Here is an 18,810-nt window from a genome sequence, read left to right on the forward strand (position 1 = left end):
TTGTAAACGTTTGACGCCTCCATAGACAAAAATTGAATCATGGGGCAGTCAAAATAGAAGATTAGATTAGCAAACCGGAATGTCAGTCCAAAGACAGAGACCCGTCTCCGAATACAACAAACACTCTGACAAGACAAAATAGATTCCACAACTGACAATTAAAATAGTAATTCAGACACTTAATTAAACTTAAAAGATTTTGAATTAAAAAATTGCGGTCAAGCCAAAGGCGTTACTAACCGCACAGTGCCAGTTATTACAGAAGTGAAGAAACATAAGGACACTTCTTCAGTTTTGCTTTGCTTCAGTCTCAGTTCTTGTATAAAAAAAATTACCCTGACTAGTACTGGTACATGAGGACAAAGAATAACATGTCCTTTCAAAGATAAAAATCAAAGGTGAACTCCAACACACCAGGTAAATCACCAAGAATTGGGAACAAAACAAAACAAAAATGGTTTTCATTCAAACTTATGTACCCTGCTACTAAACTTTAAAAAAGTCTTTTCCCAGCTTTGATGAGAAAATACAGTCAAAATTGTCTAAGACAGTCACCTTGTTGTGTACAAAAATGTGAGGCAGCGCGGTGGAATCAGGCGCTTGTCAATTTTTGGGCATGTAGAGTTATTGATATCATCTTAAAGCTTGTTCAGTTGTCTTTATTTGGATTAAAAATGTATCCATTTATCTTGAATACAAGTCGAGATATTTGCGAATGAAGGAGGTGGGGGTCAAATGTTTTCAGAGGTGAAATAAGTGAGAATATGGCCTCCACAGATTAGTTATTTCCTTAGTTAAAAAGTCCGTGGTAACTGAAAATTTACATTTTTTGTACCTTTAATCAACGTTTTTATGAAAAATCAACACAGAAATGAGTTCTTTAATGGGTACGAAAGGTGTTGGGCCAAAAAACTAAAATTTGTTTAAAATTAACAAACCTACGGAAAAATGCAGGTTTCTTCACTTTGATTATTTTGACGAGAGCCAGATTCCACCACGCTGCCTCACAAATGTTTTTTAAAGTTTTAGTAGATGTTTTACGGCGCTCGCAACTTCATAAGATCACATGAGCGTCAGAAGATTAGGGGTGTTACAAGAGAGTAACAAACATAAAAAAGAAGAAGGGGAGATAAGGACAATAGATGTTCGATAGAGGAAAGAAGAAGCAAACCACACCAGAGCACCCGCCAACCATCCACTAGAAAAATGGTTCTACAGTGCATTATAATGTAGGAAAAAACCCCCCCCCCCCCCCCCACACACCAAAAAGAAGAAGAAAGAGGAAGAAAAGAAAAGAAAAACCAGCAAGAGGGAAGTGGGAAGTGGCCGTTTGTACAGGTCTTATACAGGTGGCCTTGAGTGGCATGAGAACAGGTTCGACTGTACATGACTAGCAAAAGACATGGTGTACAAGACCTTTTAATTCATTATTTGAGCAAATATAAATAGATCATGGATGCATTATTCCAGAGATAAATATAGATATATGTATACGTGTGCGCATTTTATTTCTTTGAACTCCGTAAAATAATACAAAATCTTTGGCAATAATATAATACTCGCGTAAAATCTGGAGAACACACTTCCTGAGTTGAAATATCATGGAAAAATATCTGCATGAAAAAAAAAATGCAGTTCAGGCACAGGAGCATGATCGACATTGATGAATCAACCCATTTACAATTCTACTGTGCATAAGAACATGTTAATTTCCCCCCTTTGGGAAAGGCCTAAAGACACTTCAGTAAGTAGTACCACCCCTGGGGGTGGAACAAGTTGGAATGTACATGGCTAGCAATAGATACAGGGCAAAAGACATTATTTGATTAAATATATAAACAAATCATGGATGCATTACTTTTATATGTATTATGAGAAAAATATACCTCTGTATGTATGTGTGCCCATTTTATTTCTCCGTAAAAATACAAAAATCTTTAGCACCAATATAATACTCATGTAATATCTGAAGAACACACATGATAGTAGTTGACACAAAAATACATCATGCATGAACAAAAACAAAAAAAACAACAATTTTATAATGCAGAAGTACCCATAGGCAGGCTAATCACTAAGACTTCCAGAGCTCCTGAAGTAGCGATGGACATAAAAAAAGAGCAAATGATACTATACATGATACTAACCAAGAAATACAATACCCCCCCACCCTCCAACCCTTTCACCTTTGACTACTTTGAATTTTGAGTACACAAAAGCAAATCCATACAGTAACGTTCATTTAGTGCTGGGAAGCAACAAGGCAGACTGACAAAAACAACACAGGAAGAAGGAACAGAGACCCCCCCCCCACGAAATTGAATAAGTAGTAAACACTAACCACCATTCCACCGCCAGGTGAGTAAAAACCATACAAGGAGAAGCCCAGCAAAGATTGTTTCTGCAAAATGCATCGTGCCATCTCTCATAGCTGAATTTTAGTAAATGTAGAGAAACACAATCACTAGTTTATCATTCTGTTATTCCCCTGCTTACATTTGCACTCATGACTCTCACACACATGGTATATATTATATTCTAATGAATTTCATAGAAAGTAGTCGGGCACAAATAAAACGAAAACAGAAAACTCAAAATCATGATGGTACATTTTGCAATTCCTCAACAGATATATTATATCTAATACATCACTATACATGTATCGGTAAACCAGAAAAAGAATTTTATGCATGTGATGAACACATAATTTGTTAATCCTCGATACGTTTGAGTTTTCAGTGCCTGACTGCATACTTAAAATTCCTGATAACAGCTGCTCAATGTAGGCTACTTACATGCACAGTAACCTTAAACCCCTGGTAAGTATTGTTTACCACAAGAAATAACTGAGAAAGACTCCCCAAACCTCCTCACATTGGACTCATTGGTTAGCCCTAACAGGGCTGTGAGGGACATAGCGTCCAAGCAGGCAGAGGGAGATACAAGATTTAAACAAAAACAACCTCTCCACATGGGGATCGAGCTCATCACAATCTGCCACACAGATGCCATTCGAACCTTGTAAAGAATCAATTCTCTTCATATGACAATGAAATCAATTTTAATTTTAAAAGTTAAAGTCAAACAGCACCGAAAACTTTAGAAACTTGTACAAAAAATTGCGTTGAGTAAAGAGAAACACATTGATGAAATAATAATTTAGTGCTGTGAAAATAAGACAGACAGACAGAAACAACAGCTGGAAAGTAAAAGAGGTAGGACCTACCAGTGGCACCCTCCAAACCATTTCTTAAAAAAAAAAAACACCAAAAAAACCCGCTGTTATTTCATGATAATTGTATAGATATTTACTTGCGTACATGACAATGTTATACCCCTGCCCCTAACTGAGTAACTGACTCAATTTACACCATTTACGAAGCCAAGCAACTCGGAATCTTTACTGGAGAAGAGCATCTCAGAAATTGTTTTAAATAATTCAAAGCTTTAGAGTTAAGAGTCGGAAAACATGTGCTAGTAGTAGTACTAGACTTTTATCTGTGGAGAAAATCATAACAGTTTTTCTCCCTTGTGATACAAAAATACAATCATGTAAAAAAATAAAACTTACATTTTGGGACAATACCTGCAAATCATTTTGCAAAGCCTATAATAAATAAGGTTGACAACGATTACATTAAAATTGGTGAAACATGAAATGCAATTTCAAGAAAACTTTAAATTCTTGGGATCTATTTTGATTCCAATATAATGATATGTCAATGTCAGCTGAGGTAAACCATCTAATCAGCTGCAAGCATTAAGATATGAAAAGTTATAAAAATTAATTAAAGCAGTAAAATATGTCAACTAATCAACACTAACTATACTGCTTTATAATTAGTCAACTCCTTCCTTAAGTTTTGTCAAGACTTATGTTAATGTTATAACTCTTGGTTATCAGGGATATCTCTGGAGTCTGGAGTGAAAAGAAAACAAAATAACAATGTTGCAAGTTGAGATTTACAGAAAAGAAAGAGAGACTGTGCTATATACCTCTTTTTATGAACACTGCACTGGCGTCCTTCCTATTCAGAAAAGAATCATATGTACAAGTTGGCCTCTCTATGTGTAACAAATGCACCATCAAATTGATCAAATTTGTTGAAACAATGCATTCCAATTCCAACTAGCAGTTCAAGATAATCAGATGACAGAAGAAAAAAATTACTTTAACCATACCATGCCGTGCACTATGAAACTTACAACTTAAAACAATGGGTAAAAGAACATTTGTATCATTGCCCAAAGATCTGGAATGCACTGCCCAGTAATTTAAATTAGGAGAAATACAAATTTTTGTACACGTTCAAATAAATGTCAGCTCATAAAAATAAGTTATCTCTTGTCACAATAATACAAAATGTAGGCCTATGTACAACAGTCCCCATCTAAGGTCCTGCCTGGCATTCAGGAACCAGGGAAGAAAAATGGAATGTTCACGAACGTAGCTGGATTAGGATAGAGATCTTTCCGCTATGAATTTATGGATGGAGTCACAGTTGTCACTCCTTTCTTTAAGAGGCAGGCTGCTTCAACATTCCTGCCCATCACAGTCAACCGAGACTGAGTGGGAGACAACAGTACTTCTGAACTAGAGGATGCTGTTCTTAGGTTAGTTGGAGCATGGCAGAAGTGACCTTTGTGAGACTAGAAGCTCATAGTCATAGTGAAAAGTACTTTTAACACCCCACCCCCCAAACCTTCTACACCCACTCACAACCTTTCCACAAATCCACCACCCCTGGGGGAAAAAAAAAGTAATCTTGGGAGAAGAAAGAAATAACAGACAAAAACTCTCCCACAGTTATGCAGAGGAATTGACAAATGATGAGTAAATTGTTGTTAATTCTAATAGTAATACATTTTATTATCAAAGAGCACAACGTAATGTGTGTCTTCCATGGTATAAGAAGAACTGGGAATGACAGACAATGAACAAAGGTACAACACTTAAAAACACAGGGTGGGACAAAACTTTTTCAAAATTAGGTTACTAATAAAAGTATGGGTTGAAAACTAAAACTACCCTTTCAACACTGAAGAATTTAGAGTATGATGATAAAATAAAATACTGAAACTACACTTTTCAAAATGAATGTGTCCATTCACTTAAAGCTTCAAAACAGCACTAACTTTAAAAAAAAATAATTTGAAAAAAAAGGGGGGAAAAGCACACTTATGTGCTCATTTTTGCAATAGAGGCATTAGAAACTGTCTTGAAAGGAATTTTTATAAATTATACTTAAAATTCGACTGAACCAGATGCCACCGTGTAATTTTAAAATATCCTGTACAAAATATGTGTGGCATCGTGGTGGAATCAGGCACCCGTCAAACACATTTGTAGGGGAACTTAAAATGATCAATGTTATAAAAAACATAAAATTGCATTTTCCAAGAACGCTCAAGTTTTGAAAGCCATCCAACTTTGGCAACCACTTTCTCTCACTTATTTTATCTCTGACACTGGCCACCTCCACCACCTAACAGCAACTTTACCTTGTATAACGGCACGGAATTAGGAATTTTCCAATAACCCCCCCCCCCTCCCATTAACAGCAACCTTTCCCTCTAACAATCGTTGTTGCTATAAATATATTTTTTGGCTATTCAAAATCAGCATGTCACACTTAGATTAGGCCTATAATTCCTGTATGCATCCTCCCTATCCACAAAACCTGCTATGGCCAAAAATATACTACATTGGGTACACTCATAGTATTCATAACCTCTCCCCGAGAGCTGGGGGGATATCTCGGACACTGTGTATAACAATACCATCTTACAAAGATTGAGTACATCAAACCTCAGCTACTGTTGCTGCCTATTGTTATTACTTTCTGATATTACAACATCACTCCATCCTGCAATTAGGACACATGAGCGAGTGTGTGTGTGTGTGTGTGTGTGTGTGCGCGCGAGTGTTTGGGGATTGCAGATTTAACCCCCCCCCCTCAGAGCGTCCGTTTAGCAACAACTTAATACCAAACAACAATCATGGCCTGCTTCTCAAAAGGGTTGCTGTTAGGCAGACACTGTTTTCCCAATTACTTCATATATGCCCAAACTTTGACGAGTGCCTGATTCAACTGTCATGTCACTCCTTTACTACCAATCAATAATCAATGGTTTTGAATTCACAACAATCAACTGTACGTTTGACTAGTTAGCTCAGTACAAATGGATCCCTCATCTCATCTCTACCCCAAATAGAATATCCATCGCCCGCATAGCTTCCAATTTGCAATTCAGATGGGTCTTCCACCAAGCAGCAGCACTTTCTCCCAATAGACTGATCATTGGCAGTGAACATAAGAGACTCTTTCAAACAAACTGGAAGCTCAAGCTGGGCAACTCTCTCCCTGCGCCCTGGTACAGGGCCACACAAATCAGACACCTGAACAAAACAGAGCAGTTTCAGAGAGGGCGGGGAGGATGACATTTCGTCAAGGACCTGCAGACTCTCAAGGTACCCTCTGCCATTCAGTAGTTCTCTCACTTTTTTGTGTCTCGGCAAAAGAGTCAGATCTGACGCTGTTAAAAAGAAAGCTTTCAGCATGTCCCGAGCAATCTCCACACGGTTACATAAAAGTGCCATACAAAGGGGAGAGAAGACATCTGCACAAGCTGACACTAGCGGGAACTGAGCCCTACAGAAAGGTGAGTGCTCATTTAAGAGAGTGGGAATAAAACCCCCACAGTGTATCAAAGTGGACAGAACGCCCAGTTGTTTAGTGGCAATGCAGTTGTGGACAGCAAACAGAGCTTCCCTTGATGACACTTTTCCTCCATGCATGAGAAGTGCTTGAACATACAGTGGGTCAACTTGCCTCTCACGAAGCGACCTGGACAGCAAAGTTTCACCATTTTCTTTGACATTTAGGTCTGCGCCAAGATCAAGCAAACAGTAAAACGCTGCCAAGTTCTTGGCATTATATGCTACCATCAGAGCTGTACGACCGGTACAGTTAGTAGCGTTAAGTTGTGCACCTTTTTCTCTGAGCATTCGTATGATGGTCCCATCATCAGATACAGCGGCTACAATGAGAGGTGTGTCACCATCCACATCAGTATTGTCCACATCTGCACCATGACTAAGCAAGCAGCGAATGACCTCTGGACTTTTACTTTCAGCCCCAGTAACAAGGGCGGGTGGTGAAGAAAAAGTTTTCAGATCCACGTCAGCACCTTTCTTGATGAGGGTCTCAAGAGATTCCACGTCATCTCTACTTGCAGCAACCCAAATTGGAAGTATTCCTTGTCTATCCGCTTGATTGGGATCAAAGTCAAAATTAAGAATCAACCTCTGCATTTTCCGACTACAAAAGTCCCCCAAGAGAGTAATATTGACTAGACTGATGTCTGTAGTCGCCCCATGCTTCTTCAAAACCCTGACAATGTTAATGGAATTGGAGACCACTGCCCGCCACAGAGCTGTGGTTTCGTGAAACGTGCCATCTAAAGGGTCGAGCAAAAGACAGGGCCTGTTCACATCCGCACCATATTGTAAGAGCAATTCAGAGACCATTGCAGATTTTGAGCATATTAGAGGCTGGTCCAATGTTAATTTACCATTGGGAGCCGCACCAGATTTCAGAAGGCTGTTCACAATGGTGAAACAGTTGCCTAAACAAGCGTGGGACAGCCATTCTGTCCCTTCATCACGGGATATGAGAAGTTCAAATTTTTTCGGGAAAGCATTTCTCAAAAGCATGAAAATCGAGTAACGACCTGAATTTGCCGCCGTTGACATGGCTTGCGTGAAATCAATTATATCTTGTACGAGGTCCAAGATTCGATACACACATTGCCTGCTGCCTACCCTCAAGACTGCATGTAAAGCCTGTTGGAAATCTTCTCCCCACACAGCACGAACATCAAAGAGAATAGACAAAGACTTTACAGCTGGAGTCAGAAGATCTATAAGATCACAACGACCATCAGTGGCTGCAATCTCAAGTGCTTTGGCATATGACGCACCATTTCCAATCCATTTTTGTCCTTGGATAAAAATGTTCAGAAGATTGTAATCCCCAAGCCTGAGCACAGTAAGAAAAGGACTGTTCCAAACAGTAAATCTTCCTCCAGTATGAATACTAACACCTCCTTTCACCAGTATTGCAATGACCTCTCTTTCTTTGACAGTGAAAGGGAGAAAACCAGACTTCAAATATTCACTGTCCCGTCTGGTACCAGTGAGTTGAACTGGCCCATTTTTCCACTTTGAATTGAAAATCATAGAAAGAGCAGTGTCTTTCTTTGTTTCATCACCAAGCTCTTCCCCATTTACTTCAAACATCCTTGATATTAGTAATAATTCCAAAAGAGTCATCTTCTGGGCTTTAGCTGCTCTCATTAAAGGGCTCAAGGCCTGCTCACTAGAGTCTGGACCTAATATATCTATCAAGCCCTTCATGCCCATGGCAGCTGCCAAGGATCTTGCAGTCTTTCCCTTTTTGTTTTTGAGTTCTACATTAGCCCCAGCCTTCAGTAAATACAACACAGATTTCAAGTTTTGAGACCTCACGGCTTTCATCAGTGCAGTCTCCCCCTCCTTGTTTTGAGTATTGACTGCTGCTCCTTCCGACAACAGAATCTTGGTGAAGTGAGCTGCAGCATTACTTCTCTGACATAGGATGAGAAGGGTGTTACCACATCTATCAGTGCCCTCAATTATGCGTTCCTTTATCATATTCCTTGACAAGTATGACAAAAGAAACTCTACAATATCAACATATCCCCTTTTAACTGCCAGACGTAAGCAATTTCGTCCGTGTTGTTCAAACGAAACATCTGCACCGTTGTAGATTAAAGTTTGTACCATGAGCAAATTTCCCCGAAATACAGCTTCATACAAACAAGTGTCTTTAACCCACTGAAAAGGTATACCTGTGGTATCAGTATGGCCGAGAGCCTTTAGAATTTTAGCCACTTTCCTGGACTGCCCAGCAATCACAGCATCAACAAGATCTGATGATAACTTCACAGCAGGGGAGGGCTTTGAGTTCGACTGCAGTTTCTTTCTCGCGTTGACAGAAACAAACTGGCTTGGGCCAGCCCTGGAACTGTCCGCCACTGTTTCAGAGGTAGCTTGCTTTGACGTTCGTAGATTTTTTGTAGGAGGAGTCTCCAAATCAGAGACAAGGCTGCTTTGCTTTCTTTTCCCAGAAGAGTTCCCAGGCATTTGTTGTATTTTTGTCTTACTCTCAGAAGACCGCAGGCCATACTTTTTGCTGTATGCGCTGAAAGATGGTGCTGAACTTAAAGATGTTTGCCGTGCAGGATCTACTGCACTGTCATTCCTCCAAGTGCTTCGTGCGATACGCTGAGATCGTCGCCTTGCAGGGCCAGCAGGTGAACGACTGATACATTTACTATTGGCACTCATTCTGTCCATAGCACATCGAGAATAATAAACTTAAATTGTTGTACTGGCTAGTACATTTGGATCACTGACGTCATCTGTTGCATGCTGGGAAGATCGCTTTCTGAAGACATGATCATCTAAGGCAGCAACATTCTCTCCTGTGACAAGACAAAAAAGAAAAAAGATTGGAGTCTCATTAATGAAGCATAATAAATTGTATTTAATTAATACGACTCAGTGACCACTGCAAACTCAAGATTGAACTGGACTTAATTCCTGGATCATAAGTCATAATCGGTGGCAAAAATCAAACTCTCAACAACAAGAAAAATGGTGGCCATAAGCTGATCCAAACAAGACAATCCCTTTTAAACAGAAAAGCTCTTTTTCTTAATCAACTTTAAAAAGTTTATTTTCCATTTCCAAATCATTAAAAAAATTACCTTGACCAAGGAAAAAACTTCAGGAGCTTTTTTTTTCATTGGAGGTGTCTTCTTACACACACCCGTCGATGCAACAAATGTAGATCATTTAGGAGGTGGAATTCAACTCTGCCTGTCCGGGCCTACCCAGACTGAGACGGATATATAACATTCCAGCAGAAAGACCGTTATAATCGATGAAAATTCTACCAACATGTGAATTGAACTCAGGTCTTCTGTCTGCAACAGCGAAGTGCTTAACAACTACACCACCAGATGCTGGTCATGTAAAACTAAACCATGTACACAACAGAGTATACACAGGTATATCACACAGACAGTAGACTGTTTAACACAAACGGACACACACTCAGACACACATACACAGGACAGACACGCTCACACAGACAAATTCTCACAGATGCACATAGACACACTCACACAGCAGACACACACAGCCACACACTCACACTCCGACAATATTACTGTATACACATACAATCACACACAAAGATAATATACAGATACACACACACAAGCACATACAGACACACACAGACTCTGAAGTGTTTTATGGCACTCGCAACTGCATCATAAGGTCATATGAGCGCGCGGGACACCCTCCCAATTAGGACCGGTATCATATCTAATTATCTTTTTGCATCTTTTCACATATTAGTATGGCCAATTCTGTGTCAAGTATTAAGACTCATACTCATTGGACTGAGTGTCACTTACACTTACAGAGTCACTTGGCGATAAATACTAAGTCAATAACTAACTTAACCTGAATCAATTACAAAGTGTTAAGTAGGCTTACAACAACCTTAATTCATCTCAATGCCAAAATCAAACATTCACTGTGTTAAAAACAACGAAGTGGTTATTGGGAGTCGACGTTCTATAATCATTTGGCATTATTAGGAGTCGACTCCCATTAATTAACCATTTGCCGCTATTAGGAGTCAGAGATTACTTACATCGGACCTAGTCAAGACAAAATAGCGGTGGTTTGTGCTATTTTAGGAGTAAGGATAGGGGTAGGATTAAGGACAGGGGTTGGGTTGCTTTAGGTCTCTTCTTTATTGTGTTTGTTGAGGTGGTTGCTTGTTACAGATGGAAATCCTTCCTTTTATTATGAGACAGTGAGGGGGGAGGAGGCGGGGGTAATTTCTGTAATTTTCGTGATTATAAGCCAGTGATTAGTTTGAGTGTGATTAGGATGAGTTTTTTCTTTCTTTTAGGGTAGCGTGAGGGGGATGTGTGTGTCAGAGGCCACCTATATTCTCAACCCTGGTGAGAAAAGCTCATGACCCGTTATTCTCACCCCCACCCCAGAAGTGGGCATGAGGGGAAGACTCCCCTCTGACCTCTGGAAGGCCGACAAAATTACCTAGGCCCTAAGTGGCTTACCGCATGTGGTTGGGAAATGACTCATGAGTGCTGGTCGCTTGTTTCCTCATGTAGGCAGACTACCAATTACCGTTGCCATAGACCTTTTATTTTAATATTTCAAAATCAAATAGCCCTCTGAAAATTAGGCTATCATTGTGAGGACCGGTAAGTATTAGATGTGTTAGACTGCTCTTGACATTTTGTTCTTGCATAACCATATCTAGATCTATTGTAGCTCGTTTTTTGTTTTTTTCTTTTGGTTGTTTTATTTTCAGTCGTTGGCTGTTCATGGTAGGCCTATCCTCGAGCACACCGAGGGGGGTGAGAATAGCGAGACACAAAGGATATTCTCACCCCTGGTGCTACTTTCGGGTTCAGGGGGGGCAATCCCCCTGATTGGACGTAGTCCTTCGCTTTTCTAGGGGGCTTGCTCCCCTGATTAAGGTAAGTTTTAGGGTTAGGTTCTTTTTTCCTTTTTTTTTTCTTCCGTTACAAATACATGCAGAATGAAATCGTTACTTTTTCTGTTCATCACTTACCGTGACATGTCCGACAAAAAAAAAAAGGGTAGACTGGTATACGGAGGGAGCCGCGCTTGTCCACGGTGGTAACTCAAACTGCGGAAGTCCTTTTTACTTTTAGGTAAATGAAGTAGACTCGACTCAGAAAGCTGCTTTGTATATTTTTATTTTTTTAAAGCCGATTGAATCAGCTTTCATAATTTTGCAAAGGAACCTTGACAAAACCCTTAGAGTAAAAAGCAATGGCATTTTTGTGATTCCCAATAACATCAACTGATCAGCTGGGCAGTTGACTCCCAATATAACCAGTTGACATTATCGGGAGTTGACTCCCAAGAACACCTTCCTCAAACCAAACTCACTCTAAGACAGTTTTGTGTCCAAACTTAACAGTCGGTGTCAATTTTACTGACGCTGAGTCAATCACTCAAATGGGCACAGTAGGCCTAGGGCCTAGATCTATACTAGTCTAGAGGTAAGGCTAAGTTGTGTAACGCGGGCACAGTAGAGCTACTGTGTCACGTTTCAATTGACACTAGACTTGATCTACCTTTACTTTTACATTATATAGGCCTATAGATTCTATAGAGGTCTATATAAACATTCGACATACTGCCAGTCTAGCCGTACTTAGATCTAGGTTTGGCCCTATCGACTCAAGCCTGTTAAGTACACAGTCTCATTGATTAGATCTAGATCTAGTAATTATTCAGGTTCAAATACATGCAAGTCAGTAAGGCACCTTTTGGTTTTGTCTGAAATACAAATACTTCAGGCATTCTCATTGCAAACTAAAAATTTAATTTACAATTCAGCCATCAATATTAAGTACGGCTAGCCTGACAGTCTAGCCGCCCTTAAGTACGGCTAGCCTGGCTGTCTACCCGTACTTAAGTACGGCTAGACTGCCAGTCTAGCCGCGCTTATCATAGGCCCTATTAACATTAGAAAACAGGAGGTTTAAAATACATGCACTGTCATTAAGGCACCGGTTTCATCTCAAATACATACTTTAGGTACTGCACACTAAAAATTTATCGAAGTGGCTAGCCGTACTTAGATCAAGGTTTGGCCCTATCGACTCAAGCCTGTTAAGTACACAGCTCTCATTAGATCTAGATCTGGTAATTATTCAGGTTCAAATACATGCAAGTCAGTAAGGCACCTTTTGGTTTTGTCTGAAATACAAATACTTTAGGCATTGCAAACAAAAAATTCAGCCATCAATATTAAGTACGGCTACACTGACAGTCTAGCCGTAGCTAGACTGCCAGTCTAGCCGTACTTATGTTAGGCCCTTTAGACACTAGAAAACAGGAGGTTTAAAATACATGCACTCTCATTAAGGCACCTGGTTTCGTCTCAAATACAAATACTTTAGGTACTGCACACTAAAAATTTATATTTACAATTCAGTAGGCCTTTTTTTTTTAAATGGTCAGTCTAGCCATCATATTAAGAATAAGTACGGCTAAACTGCCAGTCTAGCCGGCTAGCCAACCAGTCTAGCCGTACTGCCAGTCATTAAGTACGGCTAGACTGCCAGTATAGCCGTCATTAAGTACGGCTAGCCTCTTCCAAAATTTATATTTACAATTCAGTAGGCCTTTTTTTTTTAAAGGTAGTGTCAATTGCCACAGAGTGACACGGTGGCAATTGACAAAAATATTGTCAATTGCCACCGAGTAAATTGGTTGGAGCTCTTTTGCGTTGTGGGGGGTAGATCTAGCTTATTGTGCTCGAGTGCTTGGTGTTGTGCGTTCGCCTCTTTGTCCCTCTCTGTGTTTGTGTGTGTGTGTCTTTTCCTGACCCCCGCCCCCCGATTTGTGTTCCCCGATATAACGTGAATTTCTGTTTGAGTTTGTGTGCGTTTGTGACCTTCTACTTCTAGAATTGCCTGTGTTGGTTCTACACCAAAGTGTAGGCTAAACCTAGCCTAGATCTAGGCCTACGTCTCATTGAAAACACGTGAAGTTGGTACCGTAGCTCTAGACTAGATGCTCGTCCAATGAAATTTTAGTTGAAAACAAATTGACCCATTAGACACGCATTATATAATGCTAAAGATAGTGTTGTTTTCAGACTTGACACCGCTTCACTCGGAGTGTTTATTGGCCCACAGGGGCATATAAAATTTCCCCTAGAACATTTATTATTTGCCCACAAAATTGCGAGTTATCTCCCCTGTGTTTGGCGCAACCCCCCCCCCAATCCACAAATGATAATTTTAAATGTAAATACAACAGCAAAATCCCCATTAAATATCAGAGAAATTATTTTATATTATAATTATACACTTCTCTAAGGCTTAAGCTAAAATTATATTTTACACCTGAAAGTAAGTCAATTTCTACTATAATATTAAGGAGTATAGATCTAGATCTAGAATGACTCCCAAACCAACAAGACCCCAAAAGATAACAAAAACTCATTTGTGTTATTAAGGATACAGAATGCTAAAATAGTAATAGCCTTATTTAAACTTAATAATAAAAAAACTATTAAAGCTAGAGAAAGAACGAAAAGTCCTCTTATCTTCAAAAATAGCTCAACAAATTGGTCCATCAATTTTAAATTGAGAATGTATAGTTTTCCAATCTTTTAATGCTAAAAATAAAAAGATGAACAATAGCTAAGAAGTTAGAGAACAAGTTGGGACAATATCATGTGTATGAAATACTTTGAAAAAACAACGCATTAAATGGCCCGTGTGGGCCAATAAGCCCCAGCTTATTTGCCCATGTGGGCCAATAAGAGCAGCCTTGACAAAAAGTCAATTTTTGTTAATTGCCACCGCATCACTCGGTGGCAATTGACGCTACCTTTTTCAAAACGAAGTGACTATTCGGACTCGAGTCCGAATATGAAAAAATGTTATTCGGACTGATTCTTGTCCAGCGTGACATCACTTCCGACTTACAACTTCCTGTGACTCGTGACTCCTGCTTCCTGTCCTGCCTCACTCGTGACTCGCCTCAGGCTGGGTAGAGACCGGGATCACTTCGGGCAAAATGGCGTTTTGTGCAGGAGCCGAGTTTTTATCTTACGATGAATTTGAGGCCGGCCTGAAAAGTTATCGCGCTTCTAATAAATGTATATTTGTCAAGAGGTCACCAGAAGCAATTTAAGATGGCTCGTTAGCGTGTGTCGGGGTCGGAAGGGCGGCCTGCACACGTGTCGCTGTGTGTGCGTGTCGGGGAAAGGGGGGGGCACTATCCATCCGGGCGTTGAACGTCGCATGCGCGTCTGTCTTTTATCCCCCGGCAACTGATCATTATTACAATAATAAGCTAGTCTTGACGTAGATCTACGTAATGAATTGTGCGCTGGTCTATGGAATCAAAAGTTGCCGTATGCTCGGCTCTACACACCAACACAACCTTTTCTTGGTAAACAATCGAGATGACACAGGCTTGTGTATTTGAACGAATCGGTCTTTTTTTTTTACACAGCTCACATGTATAGGTGCCAGGTGGTCTGTTTATTTTCAATTTTACCTTTTTCTACAACAAAGAAAGTGGGAAACATGGGGGGTGGGGGCGTATCAATGAGGCGGCGGGCATTTGATCGGCAGATAAGGTGTGGGGGAAACTAAAAAATGGCGGAAAATTGGAAGCACTTAACGTTAGATCTACAGAACGAAGACACTTCCTTTCTTCCGGACCCGAGTCCGATAACATTTTTTCATATTCGGACTCGAGTTCGAATATGAAAAAATGTTATTCGGACTCGAGTCCGAATAACGACGGCCTTTTTTAAAGGCCGGCACTATTTCTCCGAACGTTCGGGAAAATAAAGCTGGGCACTATTTCTCCGAACGTTCGGGAAAACAAAGCTGGGCACTATTTCTCCGAACGTTCAGGAAAATAAAGCTGGGCACTATTTCTCCGAACACTCTGAAATATCATCCTTTCCCCCAAATTTCGGATATTATATAGATCTATAATTATAGTATGGGCCTACCAAAGATTGTTCGTATACAATATGGTTCAATCGGTCCAAAAAATGTCCGCCGTAAATATTTATATAAAGAAATGCTACAATTCCAAACAGTTTTTCGCTATAGATATGACGTGTTGCCTATGAAAGGTGCTGCTTTTAAACGTAATGTGTTGTGTTCACTCGTGTGCTGTCTAGATCTAGATCTACGGAGGGTTATTGATAACGACACATAGAACTGGCATCTGCGTTTGTCACTGCTGCGACCAATGTACTGACACTGGCAAGCCCCTTAATGTGTGTGATTCCATAATTTACATGTAATATCCTGTACTTTTTTTAAAATTACGCACATTTAGGGTTAAAACTGCCAATCTTCTTCGGACAGGTGGACACACGCCCTTATTTGTTAATGTTTGTTGTTGTTTATGGGCTGTTCTAATTTTGATTTCTTTCTGTTATGAAACCTTTCTTTTTCACGTTTTTACACTCATCTAAAAATCTCATCTAGACTAGCTGTTGAAAATTTAAATAGATATAGACCCAAAAATTTGCTCCTGTGTGTGTGTGTGTGTGTGTGTGTGTGTGTATGTATGTGTGAGTGTTTGAGTGTGTCTGTGTGTGGTAGTAAGTGGAGAGTGAGGAGTGTGTGTGTGTGTGTGTTTGTTTTTCGGGCTGTATTTCAGCCTTTATTCAGTAACAGTTCAAAGTATACAAAAATAGAAACACAGGATCCATTCACTCCAGGACTCATGAGTCATTCGTCTCTTTCAGTTTCACTCTTTCATTCAATTCCCGTGTTCTCTCCCGCGGCTCATCCCCGTCCGCATGACTTTCATACCCCACCCCATCCCTCCAGGCACACACAAAGAAAATCTCACTTGTTCCCTGCGAACCATGGACAATAATATAGGCAAAACACCGCCTGAGCTGCATTCCTTTTGTTCGTGAGCTGTGGACCAGGCCAGGGGTGGTCAGTGTCGTCGTCTTTTAGTTGCTGTCGCCTGTGGATACACTCGCACATTCTTCCTTTCACCCGCTCTTTCACTCACACTGTCTCTCCATCCACAGTTCAGCTCGTACGTTCAAAAGTTGCCCACTAGTTATGTTTAGTTAGTGTGTGTACATGTGCATGATGGTGGTGGGTGTGTGGTGGGTGTTACTGAAGGTTGTCTGTAGGCGGGCTTGCCATGCGGTACGTGTTCCTTCCCAGACCAGAGGCAGAATGAAAGTTGGCGCCGAACTCTCGCAATAAATAGGCAAAAAATCACGAGACCGGAAGCCGAAAACCGTTCGGAGAAATAAAGATCGGCACTATTTCTCCGAACGTTCGGAGAAATAGTCACTTCGTTTTTTAAATGGTCAGTCTAGCCATCATATTTAGAATAAGTACGGCTAGCCTCTTCCATAAACATTTCACGAATTTTGACCTTGAGGTGACTTTCATTAATAGCTAAACATCTTTAACACTAGACTCCAGATTAGTCTGATTATTTAGATAGATCTATAGATATCTAGAAGATTTAGATCTAGATCTATCTAGTCTAAGCCTAGACGCCTAACCTGCACAATAAGGCTCTAAATCTAAAGTAAAATTAGAATATAATGTGATTTGCCTACTTACAACTTACGACAGTCACTAGGAACAGGTGAAGTTGGGGTTTAGATTATGGCACACGTCGTACTGAGGGCGATTGTCAAGATTTCCGCGTTTAATTCCGATGTGCGCTTTTCAAAGCCTAAGGTATGTTTCGCTTTGGTCCCTAACCCTGACCCTAACTCTTCAACCCTAACCCTACTAACCCTGACCCTAACCCTGACCCTAACTCCAAAGGGACCAAAGCAAAACATACTTTAGGCTTTGAAAAGCGAACATCGGAATTAAACGCGGAAATCTTGACAATCGCCGTACTGAGTACTGTGACTCGTGACACCTAGATTCTAGATCTAGAATCTAGACTCTAGATCTAGATCTAGATTAGATCTAGATTTCTAGATCTAGATCTAGAGTCTAGGCCTTCCGGAGGTTTCAATCAGTCAGCCTGCTTTGAAAAATGAAGGTGAGTAAGAGAACGAGAATGCGAGTTGAAAGATATATTCAAACATGAAATTTAAGTCGTCGAGTGAAAAACTTACACGCATGGGGCTTAGAGGGTGGTTGGATGTCGTCAATCGAGACGATCTAGAATCTTGAACATCAAAGCATCATCCACGTGCATGATGAGCACAACAACACAACATCACCGCATGCCGCATATGTCTCGTGGTGTGCGTGGTGCACAGAATTCTAAGTGTAGGCCTAGAATTCTGTGGCGTGGTGTGAAACTTGTACGGCGCGCCTGTTAAATAAAAAGTTCCACCGGGTGTCCAGAGCCGTCTAGGGGAGAACCAATTTAATTTCCTTTCTCTTTGTTAGGCCCTAAGATATATCTTCATGATTCTTATTATTTGTCATACTGTCATATCTCTGCGTCCCCCCCCCTAAAAAATTATAGCCCCTACCCCGCCATATTTTCGAAAATTTATTTATGATAATTCAACTTTGTTTCTTAGCCTACCGTGGATCAAAATTGGGATGCCTCGGACGACCTTGGCTTCGTTTTCTAAGAAAGCCAAGGTCACGACATTTAGTGTTGGGCTCAGCAGAGACCGTTGGCCCAAGATTACTGATTTTTGCTTTTTTAACGCATTTTCCAACTGCACTCATGACTCGTTCAATCAACGTGTGTGCGTGAGTGTGTGTGTGTGTGTGTGTGTGTGTGTGTGTGTGTGTGTGTGTGTGTGTGTGCGCGCACGCGAGTGTTATAGGTCTAAAGTTGCTAATATGGATTGTATTTATTATTATAGCCATTTAAACAGTAATTACTGTCTAATGAAGAATGTAAAGCACATGTACGTGTAGTTCTCCGTGCAGTAATACTTAATTAAAATTTTCGTGACCACGACCTGTTCCTTCACTTTAAGGGTGGAGCGGAGGAGTACACGTGGGATATTAATATATCCAAGTCGGCCACAGAATCACAGAAATCGATGTCCAGAAAAGTGGGAAGACATGGTTGAATAACATCAAGAGGCTAGCCCAGGATGGAAAAAGATGGAAAGTGTTTCTCCGTCGCCTATACCCTGGTGCAGGGTGAGAAAGACAATGATGATGACCCCCCCC

At 40.4% G+C, this 18,810-nt stretch overlaps 1 protein-coding gene across 1 annotated transcript; it reads right to left on the minus strand.

The window, feature by feature from the left end:
- Positions 1–4,720: 4,720 nt before the first annotated feature.
- Positions 4,721–17,903, minus strand: LOC106013968 (ankyrin-2-like). Its single transcript, XM_013090925.2, has 2 exons — positions 17,784–17,903; positions 4,721–9,528 (listed from the first exon to the last, which is right to left on the minus strand). The coding sequence occupies exon 2, from the start codon at positions 9,398–9,400 to the stop codon at positions 6,170–6,172; it is 3,231 nt and encodes a 1,076-aa protein (XP_012946379.1). The 5' UTR covers positions 9,401–9,528; positions 17,784–17,903; the 3' UTR covers positions 4,721–6,169.
- Positions 17,904–18,810: the final 907 nt, after the last annotated feature.

This window comes from Aplysia californica, unplaced genomic scaffold (genome assembly GCF_000002075.1).
Source record: "Aplysia californica isolate F4 #8 unplaced genomic scaffold, AplCal3.0 scaffold00029, whole genome shotgun sequence".
Classification (NCBI taxonomy): domain Eukaryota; kingdom Metazoa; phylum Mollusca; class Gastropoda; order Aplysiida; family Aplysiidae; genus Aplysia; species Aplysia californica.